This window comes from Lithobates pipiens, unplaced genomic scaffold, assembly GCF_037356315.1.
Source record: "Lithobates pipiens isolate NorthernLeopardFrog02 unplaced genomic scaffold, aLitPip1_a1.2 Scaffold_8, whole genome shotgun sequence".
NCBI lineage: Eukaryota > Metazoa > Chordata > Amphibia > Anura > Ranidae > Lithobates > Lithobates pipiens.
The window spans coordinates 584,645,498-584,661,693 of NW_027507903.1; the positions used below are offsets into that span (position 1 = coordinate 584,645,498).

Below are 16,196 nucleotides of genomic sequence, written 5' to 3' on the forward strand. Positions count from 1 at the left end.
TTAAATAATGTGTTAGTTTAGTCTGTTAATGGTTCCTTGTTTTAATATCAAGCCAATGGGCTTCTTTAAGTAGCGTTCTATTTTACCAAATCTGAAACAGAACTGATATGCATTCTCTATAGCAGGGATACGCAATTAGCGTACCTCCAGCTGTTGCAGAACTACAAGTCCCATGAGGCATAGCAAGACTCTGATAGCCACAAGGATAACACCCAGAGGCATGATGGGACTTGTAGTGTTGCAACAGCTGGAGGTCCACTAATTGCATATCCCTGCTCTATAGGTATTATACTGCCAAATGCTACATTCCCAGGTAGTAATCTTTGGTTTCCAAATGACTGATAATTTATTTTATCCATATTGACCCATTGATACTCACTTGTGGACCGCATAACTGGGAAAATACAGCAGTACTTTGATGGCTGCTGCTAGATGCCTTAACCCCGGTTTTCATTTTTCCCTGTCTTTCTGATAAAAGGCGCTGTTCTTTCTGATAAAGTCATAATCTATTTTTTAACGGTACATTTTGAAAATAAAAATGTAATAAAATAAATAAAATCAATTTTTAAAGTGACCCCCCCCCCGTGCTCGCGCGCAGTGGTAAATGCATACGTAGGTCACGCCCACATATGTAAACGGTGTTCACACCACACATGTGAGGTACCGGCATGAATGTCAGAGCGACAGCAATAATTTTAGCACTAGATCTCCTCTGTAACTCTAAACAGGTAACCTGAAGAAATGTTTACTGTACATGTCTACTGTTTGGTGCCATTCCACAAGTGCGCGCAATTTTAAAGCATGACATGTTAGGTATCTATTTAGTCGCCGTAACATCCTCTTTCTTATTTAAAAACAAATAAAAATGTATTCATTGAAGTACATTTAAAAATTGCGTTTGAAAAACCACTGCACAAAAAACGTGTGACATAAAAAATTGCAATGACTGCCATTTTATTCTCTAGGCCTTCTGCTAAAAAATATATAAGGTTTGGGGGTTCTAGCAAAAAATACTGATTTTTACTTATAAACAAAGAGTGTCAGAAAAAGGCCTGGTCAGCAAGTGAATACTTACTAATAGTGATGGGCTCGGGCGTACTCTGATCGAGCCCGCTAGGAAGCTGTCACTGCTCACCGCCAGTCATAGACATACATACACACGCTGCCTATGATTGGCAGTGTGCAGTGCCGGCTTTCTGGCAGGCTCGATTCGAACACGCCTGAGCCCATTGCTACTTACTAAGATCCTCCAAGCTCCACCCATCAAATCTAAGTCCACATATGTTGTTGAAGCCAGATTTTAGCCTAAAGTCCTCCTTTGTATGTGCTGACTTTTGCTCCTTATAAAGTGTAATAGATCTTGCAAGTAGTCAGGGGACAAATATCTGATGGCTTTTGAATGCATACCCCTCAACTTTCCAAGCCAAGAAAGAGGGAAAACTTTTGGCACAAACTATGTAGACAAAAGACACACCCCCTGCCACACCACCAGTTCTGCAGACCATGAAGAATGAAAGCAGACCTTGTATGCCAAACAGGCCCACCAACACAATTGGCCCTGTAAAAGCCATTTGTAATCTGACAGTCAAAAACAAATACTTACCATACCTTGATGTTGGCTTCCATTGCTTCTAGGTGGCATAGGTGACCCCTCCCTCCTAACAGAGTCTAGAGCTTAAAACCCTGCAAGAATGCCCTGTTGCAATGGGCTAGATCCAATATAATAGATCCAATAATTTAGAGGTTGGATGAAAGATTTAGTGTGGTAAAACACATCGGTTAGTTAAATAATATATTTTTAGACGTCTGTATATTTGATCAAGATCTGAGGGAAAGCTGAGGAGGAAAGGGGGACAGAGGGATTTGGTTGCAAGGTCAGTCTCTTTAAATAAGGGTCAGATGGAAGCTATGTTAATACCAGTATAGATTTTAGTCCACTTTTCTTAACATTTCTCTCAAAGAGCTGACTAGATCCTACTTTCACCTTAGGGTGGTCCGTGGCCTCCTCCAGACTTGGCTGGAGAGACACCCTCAGGACTTTCGTGACTCCCCACAGTGTTTACAACTCGTCTCCCACTATCTAAGCCAGGACTGTCGAGAGACACCCAGCCAACTACTCCGCCTTCTTAAAAGTCTAGAAGAGGAGGGAGAGCAGGACCCATCGCAGAACGGTAAGATCCGCTAACCAAAGAGTCTGTGCATACTCTAGACTTCTTCCTTACCTTGCTCTTCTTTCTTTATATTAGATTGGAGGCATATAACCCGACCAGCAGAGGGAGACTGTGAACCTTCTGCACATAGTACTTCTTTATTGTCAAACCCACCACAGGATGTGGCAGAACAACTAACCCTCATAGATGTGGTAAGTAATTGGGTAAAAATTTACAGACGTATTATACATTACATTTTATACATATCACATAATTCAATAACCATTCCTACTTTGGAGAGACTATCTTGATTCCTTGTGATTGAGGCTATGTTCCAAGTTATGTTCATTTCTAGACATAATTTGGCCAGATTAGAGGATGTGCCTGCTATTTATACCTACCCTCATTAAAGTAGAAGTAAACCCAATCACCAACATCTCATATTAGTTTTTATCGTGTTAATGTTGATGCAAAAGTTATTTTGAATATTTTAAATTCTGCAGCTTTGATTAAAATACCTGGTGACCCTGCCATGAGGGTCCTTGGTCAAGCTCTTTCTATTAGAAGGTGACAACATTCTGTCCCTGTCTTCCAACTGTGCCTCAATTTTGTCACCATATTCCATTGGAAAACCAAAGTGTCCATATACAGAATACAGAATACTTTATTAAACCCAACAGGGAAATAACTATTATTATTCTTTATCACACATTACACAAGTAGGGGGCCACCATTTTCACCATCAGGAAACTTACCCTGAGATGGACTGGAGTACATAAATTCACGATGAGATCAGCAGCAGTGAAATGTAACAATGTAACAAACAATGAAAGAGAGGTAAAAAAAATAACATTATTTAAAAAAAATAGTAATTGTTCTAATACACAGTGCTTTAACAAAATAAATGCCATCCAGGTCGAGCTTACATCTACTGTTCTTTGGGGGGAGGGGGGGTGTCAACGCAAAATTAAAATCTATATTTATGGCAAATATAGAGGATGGAAGTGCCTGCTTTTTTTCCGATTTTACTAGAATTGACACCTGCTGGTGAAATCTGATACTGTAACTTGACCATTAAATGGAGGACGGACCATTGAAGTCAAAGGTGGTCTTCTGCCTGTCAAGACAGATAGGGAAAATGGGGAGCCTGCTCTATTAGAAGTCACAGTCAGGTTAGCGAGTATCACTTTTTTCTGCAACCGTCAAAGGCATGACCTCGGCAGTGTGCTATGGCCACTCCACTGTTCAGATAGGGGCTGGTCTGTGACCAAACCAGTATCTCTAAAGGAAGTCGCTCTAATGTTGCTGAAACTCAAATTTTTGCTTGCAAGGAGGCAAAGACAAAGCAATAGAAATTAGAATCAACTTGAAATTTTGCAATTCTAACTTTGGCAAGGTGTCATCAGTGGTCAATGTCACCAGAGTCACCAGTGTAACAAAGGCCTAAAGCTGGCCATACACAGACTGAATTTCTGCCAAAATTGCTTGCTGAGTTGGCCCAGATTCGAGCCATAGATGCAGTGCCAGGACATGATCATCAAGTGCCTATTTGTGAGCCTATGAGGAGGAGGGGGAGAGAGAGCACAACCCGCACCTCCTCCAATCTCTCTCCTCCTCTCCTTGCCACTTCCAACGCTGAGCTGACAGAAGTAGTGATGCCACGGTCACTACTTCTGTCAGCCCCTATAGTAGAAGGAATTTGTGGCGCCTCCATCACTACAATGCTCGGTGCACCCAGGGCAGCCGTCCCTTCTGTCCACCCCTGGTCCCAGCCCTGCATGGTTAACCCTGCAAGCACCACCTGGCTCAACAAAAATTTATTTGAGAAATCGAATGAGCCAGGTGGAAAACTATTGTCCGAACAGTGACTGGATCCTATCAGATGCAGTTTATTAGCAGCACCATTGTATTCAGGCAGCTGCAGATGCCAGGGCTGCCTGAATACAAGTGGAGAATTCTCCGTCCAGATCGTCCCACAATTACAATCAAGACATGTATGAATAGCTGAACAGAGAAAATTGAGGTCATCCAAGGTCTATGGCAGTAGTGTGTAAATCACAGAAGTGGCTGAACAGAACGCCAGGTAGTGGCAGATAAATCAGTGCAATATGTGTATTACAGCTACACATCATGACGCCATAACCTCTGCGAATATAACTAGGCCATGTATAAATCACTACAAGAGGGAGAGAAGATTGTGTAACTGGGATTGCCCGGATAGGGGTATAATTTATCTGGGCATGCACGCTGTGTCCTGCCCAGTGAATGTTGTAACTAAGATTCCGGAGTACTATGATAGTGACTTCCAGCCCAAACACTGACCTAGGACTGAGCGGGGACAGTAAGGACACGCCTGTATGAGGCACAGCACAACGGATTATTGACACTAATAACATATTACAAAATGCTCCGCTGTGAATGGGGCTGGAGATGAAATCCAAAACAGACAAAAAGAGCAGTGTAATTTAACCCTTACCCACTTCAATACCGGGTACTTTTGCCCCTTCCTGCCCAAGCCAATTTTTAGCTTTCAGCGCTGTCGCACTTTGAATGACAATTGCGCGGTCATGCTACACTGCACTCAAACAAATTGTTTATCATTTTGTTCCCACAAATAGAGCTTTCTTTCGGTGGTACTTGATCACCTATTTTTTGTGCAACAAATAAAAAAAGACCGAAAATTTAGAAAAAAATTTTTTTTCTTTGTTTCTGTTATAAAATTTTATAAAAAAGTAAGTTTACTATTTCAGTGATGGGCACTGATGAGGCTGCACTGACGGGCACTGATAAGGCAGCACTGATGGCACACTGATGAGATGGCACTGATGGTGGGCACTGATAGGCAGCGCTGATGGGCACTGATAGGCAGCGCTGATGGGCACTGATAGACAGCACTGAAAGGCTGCACTGATGGGTACTTATGGGTGGCACCGATAGGAAGCACAGATGGGCACTGATAGGTGGGCACTGATGGGCACCTATATTCTGTTCACATCCCACCACCATGTTTCACAGTGGGGATGGTGTGTTCAGGGTGATGTGCAGTGTTAGATTTCTGCCACACAGCGTTTTGCTTTTAGGCAAAAAAAGTTCAAGTTTGGTCTCATCTGACCAGAGCACCTTCTTTGCCGTGTCCCCCACATGGCTTCCCACAAACTGCAAACGGGAAGTCTTATGGCTTTCTTTCAACAATGGCTTTCTTCTTGCCACTCTTCCATAAAGGCCAAATTAATAATAATATATCTTAAAAAAGAAAGTATGCATCGCTTAAAAATCGTAAATTTTCACAAACACCAGTATACAAAACAACAAATATATTCATAAAAGTGAAAACCATAAATCCTAAGGGACACCCAGGGTGCATAGCCAAATGAACTGCAGGTGAATTAGAAGTCGTCCACCCACACACCGGACCTCTTATCCCAAGGTATGGACCACTAGATTATAGGTGGTCATACAAGCATTCCAGCACTCCTCTGGCTTGCCACTACTCATCAATGATGACTCACAAATGGATCCTGTTAGCCCCTCTGAGATAATCTCTCCACAGGTCACATGTATCAAAATGAGAACAGACAACGCCTCATGGTGCAGTATATCAAAACAGTCAAAGAAAGATGGCCACTGTCTGCGCATGTTGCGATGTGACATATGGTAATCAAGCTTCACCCTACGCGTTTCGTCCAATCAGAACGTCGTCAGGGGTCTTTGAATGTTTTGATATACTGCGCCATGAGGCGTTGTCTGTTCTCATTTTGATACATTTGACCTGTGGAGAGATTATCTCAGAGGGACTAACAGGATCCATTTGTGAGTCATCATTGATGAGGGGAGACAAGCCAAAGGAGTGCTTTAATGCTTGTATGACCACCTATAATCTAATAGTTCATACCTTGGGGTAAAAGGCCCGGTGTGCTGGTGTGTCGGTGGAGGACATCTGATTCACCTGCAGTTCATTTGGATATGCACCCTGTGTGTCCCCTAGGATTTATGGACTTTCACTTTTATGAATATATTTGTTGTTTTGTATACGGGTGTTTGTGATTTTTAAGTGCTGCATACTTTCTTTTTTATTGTCTAGATTGTCTCCAGCAATTTATGCTAGCTGCTGTGTAGAGCCTAAGTGCAGTAGACTTTCTTTTTAATAGTGTATCTTAACCCATAAGCAAAATTATAACACATTGCAAAGTATCAATCCATAGATGTGAAGGCTGCATTAGTTTTCTTTTCTTTTCCAAAAACACAGTCCCTGTCCTGTTTACACAATGCAATATATTGGAATCACTTGCAGTCTATAAAGTTTCCTTTTCATCTTCCTGTCAGTGAAATGATTGGAGGCACTCAACGAAGCGTATCATTGGCGTCAGTGAAGCTCTCTTTGTCCTGCGCTGAATGTAGCTGAAACCTTATAATGCGGAGGGGGGGAGGGTGTTGTATTAGAATCTCTAAGTCATGAACTTTTTAGCATATTTTAGCAACAGGCAATGCTGAGCTGCCCTCAACGTTTTTTGGCTTAACACACTAAGCACAATAAACTAAACATTCCCCATTAAACTTTTTAAAAATTCTTTTTAAAAATTCTTAATCCAGCACTTGCAGTTTACAACTTTAAATGCAGCTAGCTCCTGCTCTATCCGTGGAAAGCATGCTTGTAATCCAAAGCACTCCTATATCAAAGCAAATTTCCCCATAAGCCCTTGTACACACGGTCGGACATTGAGACAACCAAATCCGTCGGATTTTGTCCGACGGATTTTGTCCGAAACTGTTGCATACACACAGTCGGACAAAGTTGTCAGAAAATCCGATCGTACTTAACGTGATGACGTTATTTAGTTAGGACGGGACTACGTTCAGGCTAGTAGCCAATAGCTTTGGTCTAGGAATTTGATCTGAGCATGCGTGGCACTTTGTCCGATCGGAATTCTCTACACACAATCGGACAAAGTCTGATCGGATCATGTTGTCAGAAAATTTTATAGCCCAGCTGGAAAACTTGGTCCGTTGGATACTCCGACGGAAACAGTCCGATGTAGCCCACACACTGTCGGATTATCCGACAACACGGTCCTATCGGACATGTCCACCGTGTGTACAAGGGCTAAGAAATAATGGAAACTCAGATGATTAGTTCCACAACCATTTATTCATACATCCTTCAGTTTATAGTCCATATAAAAAGATTATAGCAATGTGACCAGGTTGTGTAACCATAAAATGTCCATCCACAAATGGAAGCCTCCACAAGGGGATTAGAAGCAGAGAAAAGAGGCGCCTCTAAGTGTAGCAATATGGTTACATTTATTGAAGGTACAACATTTAGCAACTCACATGGTTGATGATTAAAAGAGGTACATCTAAGTATGCAGGCATCTGGGGTAAAGCTGTCCACATAGAGCGTCCTCCGCCCCGCCGGCTCTCACCGCTGTCAGCCTGCAATGGTGACTGGGAAGACTACCCTGCAGTGAAAATGAGGCTTGAAGCGCTCGTGGAGCGCAAAGTAGAAGGAATGACGTCAATGGCGGTGCGGAGAACGGTCTATGTGGACAGCTTTACCCCAGACGCCTGCATACTTAGGTGTGCCTCTTTAAATCATCAACCATGTGATTTGCTAATTGTTGTACCTTCAATAAATGTAACCATATTGCTACACTTAGAGGCGCCTCTCTTCTCTTTTATACTCTGCTGTGACGTGACGCTACTTGTATATCAAGGCATCACTCGTTTAACAAGTCAAATTGTTACTGATTAAAATTTTCGTTTTCAATTAGTCTATTTTTTTTTTTATCGATTAATTTCTATTATAACGCACATACAGATACAACTACTTTTAGCTAATCTCCTTGCATTGCAACTCTGCATTAGTCATTGGTAAATGCGGTATACACTATATACAATCACCCGACACTAGTTAATTTCCACAATCCATGACTTTACTTCACAGTTCACACAAATACGTTTTAAATTCAAACTGTAGCACTGACGTAAGTAGCGTGACAATCCCTCCACCTCCGGTCTAACTAATCACTCTCACCTTATGGCATGGATCCCTGTGCAAACAGGTGGTCATGCAAGCGGGTATCAAAAGGGTTAACACGGACCATAAACTTCTCTCACGTCTCCTTAGATCTCAGCAAGGACGCCAGGTCATGGGTAGAAAGAAAAGATCTAAGTGCTCACCGCTTAAGTATAAAGCCGCCTACACACGGGCGGACTGTCTGGCCAACTAAGTCCGTCAGACAATCCGACGGACAGTCCGTCCTACTTTTGAATGAACGGACTTGACCACACACGATGAACAGACAGTCCGTTGAAAGCTTGCGCGATGACGTGTACAGCACGTACGACGGGACTAGAAATAGGACGTCCAATACTCAGCAATGCAACCTTCCGCCGTGTAAATCCTTTCTGAGCATGCGCCATACTTAGTCCGTCCAACTAGCCTACTCACGAGCGGACTGTCCGCTGAAACCAAAGTTGGACGGACTGTATTACGGAAATTCCGAAAGACTTAGTCCGCCAGACTGTCCGCTGAAAAAGTCCGCTGAAGCCCATACACGAGCGGACTGTCCGCTGAAATGTGTTTCAGCGGACTAAGTTGGACAGACAGTCCGCCCGTGTGTACGCGGCTTAAGATTTAATTTTTGTGTTCAAACACAAACCACTCACATAAAGATGATAAAAACACAGCATGTAAAGCCGACAATCGTGTTAGTTCCGTAGGGCAGCAGCGGGTGATGTCATCCGTAGCTCCTCCCCCGTACACATTATGTTCAATCAGCACTTTGACGTCACCGGACTCCTCCCCCCTTCCCTTCGTTAGCAGATGGAGGCACTTAGGGAAGGGGGGAGGAGTCCGGTGACGTTGATGTCCGTGACGCCACCAGATCCCTGACGGAACTCCCTGAAGACACGGAAGCTGGCGGAGAGGTGAGTAACGATCAAAAGAATTTTGATCGATCAAAAAAATTAACGATTAAATCGAGGAATTAATCTTTAATTTTCACAGCCCTACAAATTATATACAAAAATTTTGCTTGTCTTGCAAAACACTCTCAGACCAAGTTACTCTCAATCAAAGGTTTTACTATATTTGCAAATGTGTGCAAACGAAACCCCTTGGTTTGAATGTGAACTGTTAGGACAATTCGGTTTGCTGCAGACTGGCTGGTAACTGAGCAGGGATTTTTTTATGTTTGTTTGTTTTTTGACATGCATCACCTTTCCATGTGGAGGTGAGTATAGTTCCACTATATTGCAGTAAAGCATGATGCCAAACATACAGAAAAATAGATTTTAGGTTTACTTAAACTTTAAACCATTTTAGTTCTAATACAATCTGATTGCACAAGCTCTGTTCTAGTCTATTAAGATGCCCATAAATGTATAGTTTCTTTAGACTCATAGTCAACTCTGTAGCTCAAGGGCCTGTTTGATTGGATAATTGAAATTGAATGGATTGTGTGGATTTGTCCTTATATTACACGGTTTTGGTAAGTCGGAGAGGAGACTGAATACTCTTGATGTCGCAAATTTCCTGTTGCCTTAACTTTGTCTAGTAATTTCCCTGAAGGATTAGCGTGTTTTGATGCACTTTCTCCTGTTTTGCCAGAGTTCAGGGCGTTGAGACAAAACAATTAAACCCTCTTGCACCACGTTCTCCACCCTCGTCTACAATTAGGCTTCTTCTCAACCTCCCATGTTGCAGTTGCCACACAAGCGGTGATGTAACCAGGAAACAGGTCCCCGGTGAATACTATTCACAAATGTACATGGTGGCAGACAGCATCAGAGACAGCAAAATTATAGCTACAGAATATAAGACAAATTAATATAAATTACTGGGAATATTGGGGGAAGTGACAGCAGAAGGCCAGTGAATTTAGGATAATCCAGGGCAGCCCAACTCAACAGGAACCCATGAAATATTATCCAGGATCTTAGGAAACCTCAGATGAAAAATGTTATAGTTCACAGGACATTGGCAGGAACAGTACACTATTGATATAATAATATAGAAAATAATGTGACATACTTATAGCATTTAATGCCCAAAGTTGATCATTTTTATGACCCCTCCTCTGTACATGGTAAAATAATTTGCAGTAACATAACAAAAATGCATTCATTAAATCAATCACAGAAAAATACTCTGCATTGGATGGTATGGAGGTAAGGACTAATGGCACATCAGGCACTATAGGGCACCATCAGGTTATTTACAGCTTGAAGGTCTTGAACAAACCTATAACTGCCATCCGGCTTTTTAACTGGGTTGATGGGTGTGTTGTAGAGGGATACAACTTCTTTTAGAATGGCTACTACAAAATTATATTGAAAAATAATTGACCAGAAAAGAAATGCAGACAGACTCCCTTATAATGGTGGTCAGTAAAGGGTCTCCTTGCATTGGTGGCCAATAAAGGGTCTCCTTGCACTGGTGGTCAGTAAAGGGGGTCTCCTTGTATAGGTGGCCAGTAAAGGGTCTCCTTGCACTAGTGGTCAGTACAGGGTCTCCTAGTATAGGTGGCCAGTAAAGGGTCTCCTTGCACTGGGGGCCAGTAAAGGGGCTCCTTGCACTGGTGGTCAGTACAGGGTCTCCTTGCACTGGTGGTCAGTACAGGGTCTCCTTGTATAGATGGCCAGTAAAGGGTCTCCTTGCACTGGTGGTCAGTTAAGGGTCTCCTTGCATTGGAGGCCGATAAAGAATCTCCTTGCACTGGTGGGCAGTAAAAAGTCTCCTTGCACTGGTGTTCAGTTAAGAGTCTCATTACAATGGTGGTCATTAAAGGGTCTCCTAATATTGGTGATCAGTAAAGGATCTCCTTGCATTGTTGGTCAGTTAATCATATCCTTACATTGAATGTTATTAAATGGCCTCCTTACAGTCATGGTCAGTAAAGGGTCTCCTTACATTGGTGGTGGTTCCCTTTACATTGGTGATTACTTAAGTGTCCCCCTTACATTGGGGGTGGGCCCCCTTACATTGATGGTTAGTTAACGGGTCCCCTTATATTGGTGGTCAGTTAAGGACCTTGTTTTTACATTTGTGGTAAGTGGAACAGGTGCTCCATGTTCAGTGATGGGTCCCAACATTGGTGGTCAATGGAGAAGTACCTTTTTACATTATGGTCAGCAAGAGGATTAATGCCCCTTACACTGAAGGTCAGTTGAAAGAATGCCCAATGAGGTGAGCTAAAAAGAGCACCAGTGTCATGGCTCTTCTAAGTGGTGTTAGCCCAATAACTATGCAGACACCATCAGATGGAAGGTCAATCAGCTACTGCTCGAGAAACCCCTAGTGAGCTCTGGAAGAACCTTATACAACTTTCACACCGAGGTGGTTTCAGGCACTAAAAATAGCCTCTGAAAAGCACCTCCCATTCATTGCAATGGGTCTTTTCTCACTGGGGCGGTGCACTTGTGGGACATTACAAAAAGTCCTGCAAGCAGCATCTTTGGGGAGGATTGGGAACGCTGTAAATAGCACTCCCAAAACGCCCCTGCCCATTACAATGAATGGGCAGCGCTTCCAAAGCGCCTGAAAAGCGATTCGGAAGCACTGGAAAACTGGTCTTTTTGTCACGTGACCTTAAAAAAAGAGGCTCGCTAGTGCCCAAAAACCAACGCAAAAGAGCAGCTAAAACACTGCTAAAGCATGGCAAAAACGACCGACACTTTAGCGCTGTTTTAGCGGTGCTCTGGTGTGAAAGGGGTCTTAGGGTTTCACAGCATCCTGATTGAGAATGGCTAATTTAGGTGAACAAATTGAAAACATTCAGTGGCAGATTCATTGTACTATGGGCTCAAGGCTGTGCCCAATGCATGGGCCTCCTGCCAGTTTAATGGGATCATGAGTAAATATCTGTATACACAGGCATCTGTGCTCTGTTTCTGACATGCTTTGTGAAGCATGCCATCTGGTAATTTGCTCTCCTGGAACTCCCTGTTTCTAAACAGTCCCAAATTCCCAACTCCGCCCACCTGAAAACATACAGGTTGCATCCATCATAATACCCATATCTGATCAAATGTTGCATACCTCGCAAGCACCCCATTCTAATTATATAGGCACCCAATCATTCAAAAAGAAATTAATTATAGTCCCATTATAAACATAGCACTGAATTATATAAAAATATAAAAATAGTATCAAGGTAGATTGACTGGATTTTCTGACATTAGAACAGCTGCAGTGTTCCCAGTATAGCTCTGGCAGTTATTCTGAGTTGCCATTTCATTGTATTATTATATCTTTCTTATCCTTTGGTAGGATCTCTTTCAAAGACTACAGTCCTGCCATTGTCTGGGAAGCATTTGGTCGCAACGTGACAAAAAGGAGAACAAGCATGTGGCCCCCAGTGTTAGAGCTACAGTTGCCCAATTTAATGCAGTGACAGCGTGTGTGACGGCATCCGTCCTGAGCGACATTCAGCTGAAACCCCAAGTGAGGGCAAAAGTGCTCGAGAAATGGATTTCCATAGCCCAGGTGAGTAGTGTGCCCATCCAACAAGAGAGTGATACAGAAAAAAGGAGCTATGTGACATGGGGTCTGTCCCTCCTACCACAGGGTGACACCACCCAGGAGGAGCTATGTGACATGGAGTCTGAGCCTCCTACCACAGGATGACACAGACAGGAGGAGCTATGTGACATGGGGTATGTCCTTCCCAGTACAGGGTGACACAGACAGGAGGAGCTGTGTGACATGGAGTCTGACCCTCCCACTACAGGGTGACACAGACAGCAGGAACTATGTGACATGGCGTGTGACTCTCCTACCACAGGGTGACACCACCCAGGAGGAGCTATTTGACATGGAGTGTGACCCTCCTACCACAGGGTGACACCACCCAGGAGGAGCTATTTGACATGGAGCATGACCCTCCTACCACAGAGGGACACCACCCAGGAGTGCATGTGACATGGGGTATGTCCTTCCCATTACAGGGTGACACGGACAGAAGGATCTATGTGACATGGAGTCTGACCTTCCCAATAAGCAGTATCCATAACCAGATGTTCTTCTGCCCCAGTACTGCAGGTTTTTGCGGAATTTCTCCTCTCTCCGAGCCATTCTATCTGCTCTTCAGTCAAATTCCATCTATCGGCTAAAGAGGACATGGGCCGCAGTCAGTAGGTAAATGAAATTAGGTCACATACTTGATAACTGTCCATATCAAACGTGAGATGTCCAAATCAAACACCTTACCAAAGAATATATCCTGCACACCTAAAACTGTACATCCTGTCTTCCCAGGGACAACCTAAACATCTTCCACAAGTTATCCGCCATCTTCTCAGACGAAAATAACCATGAGATGAGCCGGGAAATCCTGACAAAGGTATATAAGGCCTCTTTTGTATATTAACTGCATGCCCTTAAGGGTACTTCCAGCCAGTGCCATTGGATTCAAACCGAGAAAAATGGTAATTTTATGTCAAGATTATGGGTGGTATGGTGCTGACTATAACTAGGACCGCCTGCTTTTAGCACCCCCTGGCTGCATATTTGAACAAGCCCTTAGGCAACACAGTAGTGCATTGCAGTGTGTTGCATTGCCAAAAAAGGGTAATTTATGATTTATGATTTTTACCATGTGCCCACTAATCTTCAAAGAGGTACCTAAATGCAATGCATGTTAACGTAAGACAACACAATACAAAGAACTGGGCCCAAATTATTTCAGCAGTTGCCGAGAAAAGTTACAAATCGCATTGTCTAACGGGCATTGGGAGTCTTGACCTCCACTTAAGTGATGCGGTGTTCAGCTGCCTGCAGGCTTCTTCCAGGTTCCAATGTTTGACTTTTTTTATTGGCCAGGCCGGGATGATGCCACTCCCACACATGCTTGGTAGTTATCTCACTGTGAACAGGCAAGTAAGGATACTTTAAAGTGGTTGTAAAGGCTCAAGGTTTTTGACCTTAAGGCATTGTCAAAAACCTGTGTGCAGCAGCTCCCCCTGCCCCCCTAAAACTTAGCTAAGCCCCATCTCAGTCCAGCAATGTGCATGAGAGTCTCAGCTTTTTTGGGTCTCTTCTGCCTCATTGGCTGAGACAGCAGCAGTAGCCATTGACTCCCACTACTGTCAATCTCAGCCAGTGAGCCAATGAGGAGAGGGCAGGGGAGGGACCGAGCGGCCCTAAGTATGGACACAGGAAGCAGCGGCTCAGGAGTGAGCCTGCTCAGGTGCTCCCATAGCAAGATGCTTGTTATGGGGGCACTAGGCAGGAGGGAGGGGCCTGGAGCGCCCGCAGGAGGCCTGAGAAGAGGAGGATCGGGTCTGCTCTGTGCAAAACCGCTGCACATAGCAGGTAAGTATGGCATGTTTGTTATTTAAAAAAAAACTTTTAATATAATTTTAATGCAGAAGAGACATAAGGCTGTTTGCAAGGCACTTTTTTAGAGAATTTTCCCCAGAGCTTAGTGAATGTCTTGAAATTTCACTTTTCGAAGAATACCCAATCACATGCAGGGGAAATTTAAAAATAAAATGCATTTTTTCTTGACGATGCCGAAAGGGGAAAGCCGGGCTCCTCCGCTAGCAAAAGAGCAGAAGATAGTGGAGGAGCCCGGCGAGAAGAACCGGAAAGCACGGAGAAGTCGGTAGAAGGCCCCCGAAGTCGGAAGAAGACTCCCGGACGGCGAAGACGAAGAAGGAGAAAGCCGGGCTAATCTGCTAGCAAAAGAATGGCAAAAGAGCAGAAGATAATGGAGGAGCCCGGTGAGAAGAACTGGAAAGCGCGAAGAAGACCCCTGGAGCTAGGGGTATGATGTACCCCATACTCATTCACATAGGGTGGGGGGCGGGATCTGGGGGCCCCTTATTAAAGGGGGCTCCCGGATTCCGATAAGCCCCCCGCCCGCAGACCCCGACAACCAACAGCCAGGGTTGTCAGGAATAGGCCCTTGTCCTCATCAACATGTCGACAAGGTGCTTTGTGGTGGGGGGGGGCAGCAGGGCGCCCCCCTTCCCCAAAGCACCCACCCCCCATGTTTAGGGCATGTGGCCTGGTACAGTTCAGGAGGGGGGGACGCTCGCTCGTCTCCACCCCCTTTCCTGACCGGCCGGGCTGCATGCTCGGATAAAGGTCTGGTATGGACTTTGGGGGGACCACGTTTTTCAGCGTAGAGGATACCCTTAAAGCCCATACCAGGTGACGGGGCTCGCAAGGTGTCAATCTCGCCGATGGAGGCGGCGAGATTGACTTCCTTCTCTAGTCCCGTTGTACCTGAAGTCACGTTCAAAATGAACGGACTTTAGTCCGTGTGTGGGCAAGTCCGTTCATTTGGAAAGTCCGGACTAGCACACAGACGAGCGGATTGTCCGCTCGAAAGCTGAGTCCGGCGGACTTTAAAAGAAGACTTGACTCAAAATTGTCCGCCGGACTCGGCTTTTGGGAATAGTCAGATCGTGTATACGGGGCAACAGAGGTCAGACGTTTCCTGTAGTTGGCCACCAGGTTTGCAAACATCTCAGGAGGGATTTTGTCCCACTCCTCTTTGCAGAACCTCTCCAAGTCATTAAGGTTTTCGAGGTGGATATTTGGTAACTCGAACCTTCAGCTCCCTCCACATATTTTCTATGCGAGTTGAGTTGATGCCAAAGAGCTCGATTTTGGTCTCATCTGACCACAACACTTTCCCCCAGTTCTCCTCTGAATCATTCAGATGTTTATTAGCAAACTTCACACAGGCCTGTACATGTGCTTTCTTGAGCAGCGACACCTTGCGGGCACTGCAGGATTTCAGTCCTTCACAGCGTAGTGTGTTACCAATTGTTTTCTTGGTGACTATAGTCCCAGATGCCTTGAGAACATTGACAAGATTCTCCCTTGTAGTTCTGGGCCGATTCCTCAATGATCATTGAAAAACCGCAAGGTGAGATCTTGCATGGAGCTCCAGACCGAGGGAGATTGACAGTTATTTTGTATTTCTTCCATTTGCGAATAATCGCACCAACTGTTGTCAGCCTCCCACCAAGCTGCTTGGCAATGGTCTTGTAGCCCATTCCAGCCTTGTAGGTCTACAATCTTGTCCCTGA

General features: G+C 44.3%; 1 protein-coding gene across 5 annotated transcripts in view; it reads left to right on the forward strand.

Moving 5' to 3' along the window:
- RGL3 (ral guanine nucleotide dissociation stimulator like 3) overlaps positions 1-16,196 on the forward strand; it is a 159,095-nt gene that overhangs the window by 92,518 nt on the left and 50,381 nt on the right. For all 5 annotated transcript variants that reach the window (XM_077470371.1, XM_077470373.1, XM_077470369.1 and 2 more), the window contains 5 exons: positions 1,990-2,171; positions 2,247-2,362; positions 12,424-12,639; positions 13,187-13,290; positions 13,411-13,495. In XM_077470371.1, the coding sequence (XP_077326497.1) occupies positions 1,990-2,171; positions 2,247-2,362; positions 12,424-12,639; positions 13,187-13,290; positions 13,411-13,495 (703 nt within the window). The remainder of the gene's footprint in view (positions 1-1,989; positions 2,172-2,246; positions 2,363-12,423; positions 12,640-13,186; positions 13,291-13,410; positions 13,496-16,196) is intronic.